The sequence below is a fragment of the Boleophthalmus pectinirostris genome, unplaced genomic scaffold (assembly GCF_026225935.1).
Source record: "Boleophthalmus pectinirostris isolate CB_2022bp ecotype Guang Dong unplaced genomic scaffold, ASM2622593v1 HiC_scaffold_4, whole genome shotgun sequence".
Classification (NCBI taxonomy): domain Eukaryota; kingdom Metazoa; phylum Chordata; class Actinopteri; order Gobiiformes; family Gobiidae; genus Boleophthalmus; species Boleophthalmus pectinirostris.
The window spans coordinates 26,996,558-27,010,889 of NW_026571353.1; the positions used below are offsets into that span (position 1 = coordinate 26,996,558).

Below are 14,332 nucleotides of genomic sequence, written 5' to 3' on the forward strand. Positions count from 1 at the left end.
GATCAGGTCTGTCTGCGCTCCCATTATCTATCGCCTTTACTTGACCTGGTAATGTTTGAAGTTTAAGTTTTACATTTAAACTTTTCTGCTTGAGGTTACACTACTGCATGTTATCACTTTGCCTGCAATATTACACAATATTCAACCGATCAAGTATTAATGCAATTACATGTATTTTTATTGCTCAAAACCCCCCAAAAAACATGCATTCTTACACTCCACAGATCTCACCCGTAAACTTTCATGGTGGCACTACCTGCTTCTCTCCATGGAGACAGAAAAGTATAATGCTAAACTGTGGAACATTCAGGCAAAGCAATAACATATTCATCATGGAGACAATAAGGTGATGTATCCTCCATCAGAAAAATTACGCAATGCAACTTTAACGTTTTATTTGGTTCAAAAAGAGTAGCAGATATACCTGGAGGTAATGCTGGAGCTGTTACCTAGCAACCATAATGTTAAAAAGGGGCTAAAACTTAAATCTAAATTACGCAATAGTTATGATTAGTCTAATAAAAATAAAAGACAACAGCTTTATTTTGTTAAATGGAGGTTTAAACTGTCAGAAATTGCCTTAATTGTGTGTAAATCAGTGCTACTTTATATATTTTTGTATGTTTTTTAAATACACAAACTTCTACTTACCCACATGTTAAACTATGATAAAGGATTACCATATAAACTAAACTAAACTATCCCACCAAACTAAGTAATAATTACAGAAAACTTAAAACCTATATGTACTTTAAAGGTGCAATGTGTAACTTGTCTGGTGGAAATGAAGATGGGCCTAGAATGTTCCACAGTATGGCCATAAACTTAAGAATCTCCATGGAGACTTGCAAACCAGAGGTGACCCCAGTAAGAATGGATATTTTTTTTAGATATCTTTGAGCAATAAATGTATGTAGAATAAATGCAAGACAATGAACAATTTAAACTAAAGCATTAATATCTCCAAGGAGACAAACCGGTTGTACACCCTCTCAAGAAAAGTTGCACTGTGCACCTTTAAAATAAAAGACTCATAAATAAAGCCCAAAGTTGCACAATTGCACAATGCTTTTCTTGCCTTTTTATCTTGTGCTGGTAACCCTCTGACCCACCTCACCTTTGACCTCATGGATTTCTGTTCCTTCTTTCTTCATCTTTGCTGTTTCTCAGTCAGGCCTCTGTTAGTAAACACTCGTAGTTTGGAGCAGAGTTCAAACTTTACAGGATGAAATTTGGCTCTGATTTTGTGATAAACGAGTACTCCACTACATTTTTTAACTGTACTGAGAAATAAAACGTGCTTTTTGTGATCTGAGAAGTTAGTTTTACCATATTTGTGGTAACATCCTGACTAAAGCTTTTGAGTTTAAGCTTAACATAAATACAGAAAATTTATAAGAAAGAAAAACTAAAAAAACAAACAAAAAAAAAACAAAAAACACATTGAACAATTCACAATGCATTTACATTTATTCAGACATATTGAGGTACTAATATATGTTGTGAAATCATACTCTACACTGCGGAGGTACTTTACTCTGGTGAGGTAATCTTTAAGATAAGTTCCTGATAAACACAGAGAAGAGATAAAGATGAGCCGCTTTCATAGTGTTGGGAAAACCATATGTAAGACTCTCTAAGCAGAAGGTGCACATGGAAACAGAACACAACAATCATTTTCTCAAACCAGAGTAATGCGAAATCTGAAACAGCACAAACTGTTCAGCTGTGTCCCTGCTCTCTGTCCTTGCTCCTCCTCTCTTCAATTCCTCAGCTGTCAATCCAATGCTCCATATTAAAGGTGCACTGTGTAACTTTCCTGAGAGATGCTTGTCTCTATGGAGATCTATGCCCTTGTGGATCCACTCACTATAAAAATACATGTCTTTCAAGTTATGTTTGAGCACTAACACACCTCTAATAAAATAAATCCAGACACATAGCACACATAGACACGTAGTACACAGGCAGTATTGTCACATTTACATGAAACATGCAGGTGGTATATTCTCCACTCAAAAAGTGACAGTGTCCCAAAGCTCAGAGGATACAAGGGACGGAAAAAGGGAACATGAGTGAAGCTTCAGAAGGCATACTTAAGATAAAATCATACAACTTTATTTCTGTCAGAGCACAGTGAGGAGTTTGCATTGTTGAAAGAGCATATGTAGGCTACAGGAACCACATGAGGCTAAGGGAGGTGGAACAACGTGTATAATCATAGTTAAATATCACATTAGAGGGGCTGCACCCAATTTTCTATTCCATGTATTTGAGCAAAATATGTCTAATTATAAAACCTTTATTTGTTCAATAATCAAAAAGTGCACTCTCAGCATGCTAAATGTTGCATTACCGTGACAGCAAACTCCACTCTGGATTCTGAGAGTTGTAAAAAGTGCTTATAAACTCATCACTGTCAATAATTGCGATACTCTGAATGCGTAAGGGAAGTGAGGTTTAACTTTGGAGTGGGGTGTTTTGGGTGTTTAAAATAATCTAGTTGTGTTTTTCATGCTTTAAGATTGTAGAAATCAGGTACATTGCCTTTAAAACTTAAATATGTGTTGAGACATGTTTATCTCAAAATTAAGTAAATAAGCTGATTTAAAATACCTGTCCCCTCACTGTCTGAGTAATGCCCAGTCCGAACTGAATGGGTAAGTGTGCATAATATATTTGCAACAAAAACAGAATTTATTAGCAACGAAAATAGATCAAAAGTAAAATAGATATGAGGCAAACATGTTTTGCAAAGTCATTTTGTCATATGAAAAACAATGTAACTAAAGAAGACTAAGAATACACACGTGACTACTGTACACAAACACAAACACAATCAATATCAGACTAAGTTACACCAACGGTGAGTATACACACTTGCTTTTACCTGTAAAAACATCTCATTTGTTGTTGTATATTTAATATTATTCTTATTTTATTAATAACCCTTTTAAATCCAGGATCAAAATGTTTAGCTGTACGTAGGAGTGAGTAGAGAGAGTTTTTATTCTGCACTCTTTTCTTTTAATGTTACTTTTCTGATGATTTTTTTGGTTTTTATTTGTTCATATTGTAATTTTAAGTGCACTATGGATGGGATGGGGTCACCTGCTTGTTTCTAAAGATGTAATTTCTCTGCCTTGAATGTTCCACAGTGAGACATTTAACAGCTTTACCTTTATATTTATGAAATTTCAGGTTTTATTGCTCAAAAATACCTCGAAAAACAAGCATTCAGACTATGAGTGGTGGTGCCTCTCCACAGATCTGGCCTGTTTAATATCACACTGTGAAACATTACAGACAAAGCCAATAGCACCTACATGGAGAAAAGCATTTGACAGACTCTTGATCAGAAAAGTTACACAATGCACCTTTAATGTCTTTCTTATTCTGTAAAGCAAATTGCCTTGCCAAGTTTTGTCCCTGCATGTCCAGGAAAAAGAGACAAATTCATCAACAGAATGTAAGATTTCTCAAATATTGTTGCCCTTCTCTATATGTATATAGAGAGGGCCAGTGTTCCTGATTGCACCAATTGATTATTGGTGGACTCTCGATATATAGTGTGCAATCAGATACTGCATTTATCATTGCTGGACTCTTGATATATTTTGCACCCAGTAACCCATTGCTGTGCCTTAATTGAAGTTGATTATTGAACAATTGTATATTATTTAATGGCCATTCCTACAGAACTGTCTATGTTATATGTTTGTATGTCATTTACTGTTTACTATAATATATGTACCAAACCAAAAGCAACATCACTCTCCTGTCACTCCCTCCTAGAGACAAATTCAAGTCTTCTGGTCACTAGTACATATTACTACACTTCTACTTCATTACCATATCACTACCATGCCCCATTGTATTTATACTACATTCAGTGACACGGGTGTTACACTTGCATTTAAATATTTGATGATGCTGATAATCTGACTGCTGCTTTTAGGTCAAAGGCTCAAGTGTCCTTTTGGCATGTCCACAGGAAATGAGTGTGCAGAGACATGAGCGTGACTGAGCGTGTCTACATGGATTGTTATTGAACTGAATTCAGCCTTGCCTTTACTTGATTTTCACCCGTGAGTGTAAAAGACTTTTAATTTGATATAGAATGATTTTAACCCCGCCGACTTAGTACAGTCTCTCACTTGTGTTGAATCATGACAGACAAAAACTACTGTGTGGGGTAGATACAAGTAGGTGTTTCCATGTGGTTTTCATACAACATCTGCTTTCTAAAATGAATAGACAATAATATTATGCAATGTCATTTATTCACAAATTGTGCTTTTACAATACACTGTATGGATCAAACTAAGGTATGACCATGGTAACTTTAACAATTTGATTTAGTTCAGTAATAACATTTTTTTTCCTTTACATTGTGAATATTGTATTGATCAGATTTGCAGATATTGTAAGTTTATTTGTTTTATTTTTTATTCACCTGTTGATGGCAGCATTTAAAGGTGCATTGTGTAAATTTTGGGTGGTAGGTCCATCAAATGCTTTTCTCCATGGAGATGTTATTACTTTGTCTGGAATGTTTCACAGCATGGCATTAAACCTTTCTATCTTCATGGAGAATAAACCAGTTACAGGTCAGATCTATGCAGAGCCAACTCCCTCTCAGTCAATGGATTTTTTCCAAGGTATTTTTGAGCAATAAAACCACTGTAACTGAATATATGTAAGGTAGAGTGTGGAACATTCCAGTGACATTTCCATAGAAACAAGCAGAAAAGTTACACAGTGCACCTTTTAAGTAGTGCTGAAAAGCTAATATTGAATCATCTGACACTACATTTTGTCTTTTTTCAAGGTAGCTACAGCAAAATTATGCAGATTCTTGTCTTATTCCACGTTTTTAAATGCGTTTGCTGATTGTCTTGCACTTGATGTCTCCTAATGTCAGTATCTGTAAGGAGAGAAGATTGTCATAAACATGACATTGATACAAACAAAATCTCTCAAGTTACCAAACAACGAAGCTGGAGCACTCACATTGACAAGAGTGTTTGCATCCACCAGTTCCGTGGCCGATTCGACACCTTTTATGTCGTTCACGAGCTTCTTGCCCTCGCGCTTGACGACAGTCTAGAAAACACAATTTTATTTATTCATTCATATATATTTTGCAAAATTCATGTCAAGAAGTTGCCTTTCAAGTCCAGAATACACAGAGGGATGTTATGTTCGCCACCCATAGACTGTATATATAAATGAATATAAAGCAGCTACTGTGTTCCAAAAAGGAAGTGAGCAATTAAATTTACACTGGAAAATTGTCACAGCTCTTTCTGTAACTGCTTCAGGGAGCCTTGTTATTTTGGTCTTGCTTGAATTAACCCACTCTACATGATCCTGGTGTTTTTATTTCGCTATTTTGTCCATTAATAAATATGGAGCCTGGCCAAATTCACTCCCTTAGTCCACTTTTTTATACAATCTATGGTCACACTTCTAGTCAGATTCAGAATGTACTGTTCCCTGTGATTTTTTTTTATTTCTTTTTCATCACGAACACCCATATTTGGTTTACTATGATTAGACTATGTGTTTCAATGATTGGCTTATCCACCTGTGAGTCATGCCCCTTTGAACTGAGACTGACCAGACTCATATTGTCATAAAGTATTGAAGAAGTGTCTATTCCTGATCCTATGGGCCAGTCTAAAAGCCCACTATCTGTATTTCTCAACTCCTTACCTTGAATTTCCCCCCGGTCATATCTTGCATTTCGCACTCCTGTCCAATTGTGAATGAAACAACACTGACATGGGGTCCTGTGGTGACCGTAATTTTAAAGTGGTCTCCATTCTCCTCAATCTCAGTAGTGCTCTTGAGGTCTTTGCACAACTGGATTTGATCTTCAGGGATGCCTAAAACATAAAAATATGATATGATTCTGATTTGATAAAGTAAAAAACACATAACAGCCAAACATGGGATGCTATAGGCTCTTTTCACGCTTACATCACAAACCAGAAAGATGTCTGGAAAGATGCGATTACAACTTCCAGTGTAGTTACTAACACTGGGCACCCTTACTGACAACTTGAGGTATGGTTGATTAGCCGTACATAACAGAACACTACAATGACATGTAGATAAAGAAAACTGGGCCACTTAAAAAAAAATTCTAGATTTTGTCAGACTTGCGGCTGCAAACAAATCAAATCAAACTTTAGTTATAGAGCGCTTTTCATACAAAAATGCAACAAAAAATCCTTTATGGTTGTTACGGCCCCAGGCCTTAGTTGTAATATTTCTGTAGAGTTCTCTTGATTCCTGCTGCAGGAGCCCTGGACTGTGATTGGTGGGGCAAGTCGACGCCCACCTCACCTGCAGCCACCTCCCCCTATTTAAGGAGATTACCAGCACCTGTTCAGGGCTGCTGGCCTTGGTGGCCAGTATGCCATTTTGTTTTGTGTTTGTGTGTGTAGTTAAGTTTAGTTTTGTGCCTTTTTTGATTTGGTCACTCGATTCTGTTTGTGGGCTTATGTGGTTTAATTTGGGGAACTTGTGTTTTAGTTTAGTGTGTGTCCCTAAGTTTTACCACTCGTTTTTGTGTAAGCCTGCGTGACCCCTTTTCTGGCACAAAACTCTGTTTATTCTGTTGTTCTGTTTCTTAGTTTAGGTTGTTTTCTGTATATTTTTAGTGTTTTGTTAATTTACCTTTACATTCCTGTTAATTAAACATTACTTAATTTATTCCATTTTACATCTTGGTTTTATTTTTGTTACTTCCCTCACCCCAAACGAGCTGGGTCGTAACAATGGTGATTAAAAACAATTCCACAATTCCACATTTCCTTCCCACAAAGTTAAGCTAAACAGTTGGGTCTTGAGATTACTATCTGTAACATAATTATCTTTTACTTCTACTTCTTCTACGAACTATCTGGAATCTGGAACACTAACTATCTGGAACGAGTACAAAAAAAATAGAGAGAAAAAATGTGTTAAAAGTTGTAACTGCATCATTCCAAATGTCTTCCTGGTTTGTGATGTAATGTGAATAGAGCCTATTGTCTGTCATATAATGAGGCCATATCAAATTGACCCACTGGAGGTTGCCAGTTTGTTTTGTTTGTATAGCTCATTCTGATTTCTGATTGGACAATTAACATGACAATCAAAACATAAAATGTAAACATAAACAATTATAACATAAAATTAGATTAGATTTCTCTGTTTACATCTACATTCACAATTGAATTAATTACACTATATTTGACACTTAAAGGTCTTATATTATGCAAAATTAAAGTTGTTACCTCCTCAAAAACATACCTGGAGTAGTGTTTTGTTTCATTCACACATGTTCAAATAACCCTGCATTATTAATCTGTCTACAACTCCAAAGCTCAAAATGCTCTCTTCCACCTTGTGATGTCATGAAGCAGTAGTTTTCAAGTAAACGACTACATTTTACTTTTTGTTTAATTCAGAATGACAATTCCAGGGCTGAAATTATCCAGATTTTCAAAGTGAAGATGCATGGAGTTTAAAAACACAGTGGAGCACTTCCTGTATTACCACATGACATCACAAGGTGGAACAGAGTGTGAGTATGATTTGAGAGTACACTTCAATATGCAGGGTTTTTGTGTTAAACATGTGTGAATGAAACAAAACACAACTCCAGGAACGTTTGTGATGAAGGAAAAGAGCATATGGGCCCTTTAAATATAATTAACTAAACTAAACTAAACTGATATAAATATAAAAAAGTAAAGTAGTTAAATTTCTTACCTAGTTTTCGCATAAAGAGCTCATAGTTCTCCCGGGCATCCAGCAGGTATTTCCCAGTGAAAGACATGTTGGCTGCAGTAGTGTGAAGGTGGACGTCTGTGGTGTTTTTAAAGGCTTGATTCAGCTCTTCAATCATTAATGTCAGGTGGCTCTAGTAACCTGAGTCATGCTCACACCTGTTTTATTTTTTACATTTTATTGACCCCAATTTAACCAGGAAATTACGTCTGAAATTTTGGAACTTCCATTTAGGGTAGTTCTGGTCCAGAAAGGAGTCTGCTGTCATCCATTTCCCAATTAATTCAAGGGACCATATTAAGACATTTTCTTATCTATGTTATAATGTTGTTTCCTTATCAAGAATATACCTGGAGTTGTGTTTAGTTTCATTCACACATTTTTATCTCACAAATTTTGCATATTTAATTCTTCTTTCAAACAGAGAAAAGTCCTTTCCACCTTGTGATGTCAAGAAGAAGTGCTCCACTGTGTTTTTAAACTCCATAAACCTTCACTACCATCATTTAGATGATTTCAGGCTTTGGAATTGCCAACCTCTCCTGAACAAAAGGTAAAAGCAGGTCAGTGTTAACTTGAAAACTATCACAACATGACATCACAAGGTGGAACAGAGCATTTTGAGCATTAGAGATGTAGACAAATTAATAATAAAGGGTTATTCAAACATGTGTGAATGTATCAAAACACAACTCCAGTTATGTTTTTGGGGAGGCACCAACATTACAACATGTCTCAAAGTTCACAAGAGTCAGTTTAATGTAATATAGGACCTTTATTTAATGAAGTGCATGCACTGACCTTCTCCACATTCCTCTCGATCCCCTGATCTCCATCTGTTGTGCAATTTTTTATACAATTTAATACAGTGCAACAACTTTTTACTAAGGACAATATTTAATATTTAACACAGTGCAATATTTAATACCATACAATATCTTGCTTGACTGAGTTTTGCAGTCTTGGGTGTCCCAGTCTTTTATGTCTTGCACTAGTACTATGTACTTATTTATTTATTCTATTTTTTCTTTTGTACTTGTGTCCCACGTGCATGTCTGCACTGGAGAGTGAGTTGCTTTTAATGTCATTCTGCGTGTGTGCACTGTGGATTGTACATGTGTATAGTGACAATAAAAAGCTTTCTATTCTATTCTAATTGCATTTAAATGGCATTAGAACTCGGTATGCTCAAAGCCATTATTATATTTTTGAAGATTAAAATACATTTAAATACTCATAAACAGAGCTAAATAATGCTTTTGTTTTAACCTTTGTCTCTCTCTCCAGTGATGGGGAGTCTAGCTCATTGCAAAGATTTGGTTGTTTTGAGTCAGCTTCCAGTGCAGAGACAGCACTATGACTCATAAATGGCTCCCTGTGTATTACCAATGTGAGCATTTGATTAACAAATTAGGAAGAGGGTATATAACCTATTGTGTATCAAAATTTAGAGGAAATATATAAAGTTTCTATCTAAAGTAATGTACTGTTTGAGTGTTCAACAGTTTTTAGTTTGGGCATATGACGTCACATATTAGTACGACTTAGCAACACAAATCAGTATGTTTTTCATCATTACATTTACCCAGATACAGTACCTAGAGGAACAGTCCAGCTCACTTCCAAGATCTCATCCATTTTTATCATAAAAGTGTAATGTAAATAGACCAATGGCAAAAGACTAACTGCTATGTCATAACAAATCTGACAATGCATGTTTTTTAAATGGTTTATATAAGGTTTCAGAAATGTATTTTGAATTTAATTATAGATTGTCATTAAACATTTTATTTATTTATTTTTATTATCTATGAGGGAATTAATGGGAATTTTATTGAGCTATAAACTGGTTTCGACGTGAATGGTCACTGTAGATATCCATTCATGGATATTCCCTTACATGGACAAAGTGTTTATTATAGTAGTATGCCACTCAGGTACTTTCATGGATATTCTCTTATATGGACAAAGCATACTGTAGTAATACTTCACTCAGGTGTGTTCATGGATATTCTCTTATATGGACAAAGCATATTGTAGTAATACTTCACTCAGGTGTGTTCATGGATATTCTCTTATACGGACAAAGCGTACTGTAGCATTGTGTTCATCTGTGAGCCACATCACATGACACAGTGTAGATAATGCATTTACCCAGGGCCCGTGTATTTGTGGTGTAGCATTGAAATACGATCAGATGCAAGCAAAAGTCAATGTTTCACTGTGTCATATGAGATTCGAAGAGACATGGAAATCTGAACATCTACGAGATAAACACAGCTCTGGGCTTTGTACGCACTGATTACAGCTCACTTTGTATTTGATAAGGTCTGCTGACTGTACTAAACCTGAGGCACTGTACTGCGGCGTTATAGATCTGTAAAGACCCCAAATAAATCAGGATTAAAATGCATTTGACGGGTTAGACTAATCATTTAAATAAAACATATAGTTAACATCATTGCGTAAAAAAATATTTGTGAATTATTTAACTTCTTGGTTGAACACGTGCAACAAAGTGATACGCTGCAGTGACATCATGCTGGAGGTTTTGAACATCTATCTCTAATGGTGGATTGTTTAGGTGTTACCCTGGTGACATAATGCACACAACTGATGCAATACTGTCAGAAAAGTTTGAAGAGAACTGAAAACGTAAGAAAACTCAGGCGCTTGTGATCAATACGAGCGTCCATGGTCCAATTTAGGTGTTTGATTTTCAACAAAAAGGGATATTTGATAGGGATTTGTTTAACAGCATGAGTTATATTGGTCATATTGTGTTAAAATAAAGCTCTGATTGAAGTCTAAGAGAGCTCCAGACACAGCAGGACCTACAGATAGCGTCATCCCCAGGGAATATTGATACATACAGGTATTCCCATAACCATTATGAACCATAGCGTTAACAAACATGTCAAAATTATACAATACTTATGGTTAGACTAATGAAAATAAATGACGACATCTTTTCTGTGTTAAATTATGGTCTGAACTGAAAAATGCCCTCCTTGCGAGTAAATTGTCCCTGAATTTTGGATTGGATTTTCCATGTTCATGACATAAGTAGAGGCCATAGACTGTATAGATAAATGCACTTTGTTCACATGTGAGCTCTTCCGGCTCCTACTAACCCTGGCTTCCACTGACTGACACTCTCTCTGCAACTGCTGCTGTGAGCTTTGTCATTTTGGTCTTAAAATGTTCAAATTAATCCGCTATACATGATCCTGGTGGGATTTTTTCCCCGCTATTTTGTCCATCAAAAAAAAACCTATTCATATATGGCTCCAAATTTGCTCCTGTAACTGACAGCAAGCTTCATTTGAGTGGCGCTGAATGTTATGGTTGACGTCACACTTTTTTATACAGTCTGTGGTAGAATTATTCTGTTTTAGAACTCACCACCACTTCCTGTATTTTTGTACTGATAACCTTTAACCAAGAAATAATTTGACCTGTCATGCACTTTTAGACTCCAACTGTTCTGATCATAGCCAAAGACAACACAACACACTTTGTAATAGTTTCTCCAAATTTTATTTAGCATGCATCTGGATGACCGTCATCCACATTTTGTACATAAAAATATAGACAAAGGCACTCTACAGAAGTACTCTAAAGAGCTAAAAGAAAACTATTGTACCTATAGAAATACAATCCTGGTGTTGTAGTGCCAGGAGCTGCTCATTGGTGCAGTCTATGCGCTGCGTTGTGATTGGCCAGGTGTAAAAGCCTGAGGATGATGTCACTGGGGTCGCTAGGCTCGTATTGGCCAACAGTGTCTTCTACTTCCTCCTCGGGCAGGCAGCTCTGGTCTGTGGTGCAACTCTCTACAAGAAACACGCACCATTATCAGAGATCATGCACAATCTACAACAGAGGCCAACAACCTGTTATCGGGGCTCGTAGTAGTGTCAAAGTAGTGTCAAACTAGTGTCAAAAGTACATAAAAGACAGATCCTTTGCAATAGTAAAACTTTGCTTTTAAATTAGGCACTCAGCACTTTGATCCTATGACTTTTATATGACTATCTATCTATTGATATTTATTGACATGCTGCTATTGACTTTTATACTAACTCTCGTTTTAATGAGCACATAAAATAACAATAAATTAAATCTTGAATCTTAAATGTAAAAACTAGATACTCATTTGAGCAAGTATTGATACAAAAAATAACAAAATTTGACTTTCCCTAAATATAAACAGATATTTTGAGTTAAAACCAAGAGCATTTTAAATTGTTATTGTGGTATCAGAATTGGTCTTGAATATCATTATTTCTCAGTATCAAAATTGAGTTTGAATTTCAGTATTGTGACATTGGTATGTTTCTCTGAACAAACAATCTTAAGTTAAAGGGTTAAGAATAGACACTGAGGATATAACCATATAAATCTATTGACAGCTCATTTATTCTGTGCCATAGTGTGTGTAATGTGGTTACTTTTATCTGATAACTCCTATTACTGCCTGTGGGAGTTTGACACAGAAACTGCTTTGGACTTTGGTCAGTTTATTGGTGACCAACTGTCCATGTATGGGCACACGTTAGTTCTTAAACACCTGCACAACACTTACATTTCCCAGAAATATGAGCAGATCCAATACTAAGTATAATACTATGGCACAATGACTAATCAATGCTGGAATTGCGTTAATGATTCAATCCAGATTCTAATGCATTTTGTATTAAAATGCATCAAAACTCTTCTGTTATAAAGAGTTTTACCTTAGCATCTTTGAACTGATCTAAAATTAAATATACGTGCCAATAAATGAAAATATAAGCCATGTAATTCAAAAATGTATCTAGAAATAGCATTTGTAAAAGTATTGTTATTTTGCATGAGAAGCATCCTCAATAAGATTCAATATCTGGTATTAATCCACCTTTCACTACCAGAAAACATGTTTGCTATTGAAACTTAAAGACTGACCAGCATCGCAACAGAGTCCCGAGGCAGCACAGCGCCCCCCCTCTGATCCACAGGGCCTCCCTCCAGACTGGCAGGGGGTGAGCAGGTAGTTCTCCTCCACACAGTGAGCTGTTTCTGGGGACCCCATCAGGCAGCCCAGACCCTCCCCACAGCAGATACTGGGGCCAAAGCAGCGGCCGCGTTCTCCAGGACCACACGACATGCACTACAGGATACGACAGACTTTTGTTTATTTTCACATCCAGTATAAGCGTGTTATCAGTGAGTTAAACAAAAACAAATGAACTTACTTAGTGCTTTTGATGCCAACGTTTCGCTTCCAATCAGATAGCTTCATCAAAACTATGAAGATCTGGTTGGAAGTGAAATGTTGGTTGTGAAATTTGCATCAATTAATCCAATATAAATGATAAAATTATAGTAAAAAATAATACTACTGCACTCAAAGACGCTTTACACTGCATTGTTCACTCACTCCACAATTGACGGTGGTGAGCTTGTTGCCCTGGATTGGCAGATACGAGCCTGCCAATCTGCGCCATCAGTCCAACCGAAACATAAGATCCACTCACCTTACGCAATGGGGCATCCATAATAGACCTCTTTCCACCAATGGGGCAGTTGGAGATGTAACACGCCGAGCAAACCGATAGCAAAAAGAACAGGCACGCAGTCACAGCAACACCACTCATGTCTGTCGAAAAAGATTCACATTATAAACAATTTAAACACAAAACACTAATAATTTAACATTCAGAACGCAATATATGGTCACTCAGACGTAGACTTAGACTCAAAAATATGAATGGTTATAATAATTTCAAAATAAGTAGCAAAAATAGCAAGAGACTGGTGTCAATAAGTCATAAAAAAACATACTTTCTTATGGTCCAGAGAGCTCAACCTTTACGAAATGATCTTCTAGTTTCTTCTTGGGTTCATAGCTTTAGAGGACCTCATCTTTTATACTTTTGGAGATACTTGAGGAGTGACACTGAAAGCCAAATACTACTTAGAGGTCTTTAATGAGAGCAGGTCTTGACCATGTTCCGGGCAGTGAGAGATGACCGCAGAGTGGTTATAGTGGTCAAAGGTCAGATCCAACGTTGCGAGGTACGAGGTTCATTAAAGGGGGGACTGGAGGCGCGTGACACTGCATTAGACTGACCAGAGTTTAACAAGTGAAGATGAGAAATTATTTAAAACATGAACGTCACAGGTGAAGCTTCGTAATAACAAAATTGAACATATCAGACACTTTATAACTTAGAGCTATATTTTTCTTATAAATGGACCTACTTCACTGAAAAGTAATGTACACATGTAACATAACTGTGTTGATTTATTCACGATTCTTAAGACAATTATCCAGTCAGATATCAAAATGAGCTCTTCATTTTGGGTGACAGATCCTACAACTACAATTATTTGCAGTTTGGGTTCTCTATATGATGAAGAAAGAGAGAGAGATACTTTATTGATCCCAAGAGAAATTCAGGTTTTCTCTGTCCTTTTTGTATCTCAGTGCGGTTTTGTTGAAGGACTGGTCAGGTTGGGTCAGCAGATCGTGTATCAGGGCAGTTTGAGGAAAGGAAAAGACAAA

The 14,332-nt window shown here is 36.4% G+C and overlaps 2 protein-coding genes and 1 long non-coding RNA gene across 3 annotated transcripts; 1 reads left to right on the top strand and 2 right to left on the bottom strand.

Annotated features, from left to right (window-relative positions):
• Positions 1 to 3: 3 nt before the first annotated feature.
• LOC129411287 (uncharacterized) lies at positions 4 to 4,086 on the top strand. Its single transcript, XR_008633247.1, has 3 exons — positions 4 to 48; positions 225 to 346; positions 3,959 to 4,086. It is a non-coding gene; the product is annotated as an uncharacterized LOC129411287 (long non-coding RNA).
• A 643-nt stretch (positions 4,087 to 4,729) lies between these two features.
• Positions 4,730 to 7,896, bottom strand: LOC110167069 (fatty acid-binding protein, liver-type-like). Its single transcript, XM_020932371.2, has 4 exons — positions 7,768 to 7,896; positions 5,719 to 5,891; positions 5,014 to 5,106; positions 4,730 to 4,927 (listed from the first exon to the last, which is right to left on the bottom strand). Exons 1-4 carry the CDS (start codon positions 7,832 to 7,834, stop codon positions 4,877 to 4,879), a joined length of 384 nt encoding a protein of 127 aa, XP_020788030.1. The 5' UTR covers positions 7,835 to 7,896; the 3' UTR covers positions 4,730 to 4,876.
• Positions 7,897 to 11,472: 3,576 nt separating this feature from the next.
• Positions 11,473 to 13,649, bottom strand: LOC110167020 (isotocin-neurophysin IT 1-like). Its single transcript, XM_020932318.2, has 4 exons — positions 13,609 to 13,649; positions 13,302 to 13,423; positions 12,730 to 12,934; positions 11,473 to 11,618 (listed from the first exon to the last, which is right to left on the bottom strand). The coding sequence occupies exons 2-4, from the start codon at positions 13,419 to 13,421 to the stop codon at positions 11,473 to 11,475; spliced, it is 471 nt and encodes a 156-aa protein (XP_020787977.1). The 5' UTR covers positions 13,422 to 13,423; positions 13,609 to 13,649.
• Positions 13,650 to 14,332: the final 683 nt, after the last annotated feature.

Excerpts from the sequence above, each read along its gene's own strand:
- LOC110167069 (XM_020932371.2), bottom strand. The coding sequence starts at position 7,834 with ATGTCTTTCACTGGGAAATACCTGCTGGATGCCCGGGAGAACTATGAG. Across the intron at positions 5,107-5,718 it reads TGACCGGGGGGAAATTCAAG|ACTGTCGTCAAGCGCGAGGG; the intron begins GTAAGGAGTTGA and ends TGTGTTTTCTAG. Across the intron at positions 4,928-5,013 it reads ATGCAAACACTCTTGTCAAT|ATACTGACATTAGGAGACAT; the intron begins GTGAGTGCTCCA and ends CTCTCCTTACAG.
- LOC110167020 (XM_020932318.2), bottom strand. The coding sequence starts at position 13,421 with ATGAGTGGTGTTGCTGTGACTGCGTGCCTGTTCTTTTTGCTATCGGTT. Across the intron at positions 12,935-13,301 it reads TGGATGCCCCATTGCGTAAG|TGCATGTCGTGTGGTCCTGG; the intron begins GTGAGTGGATCT and ends CGTATCCTGTAG. Across the intron at positions 11,619-12,729 it reads GGGACTCTGTTGCGATGCTG|AGAGTTGCACCACAGACCAG; the intron begins GTCAGTCTTTAA and ends TGTTTCTTGTAG.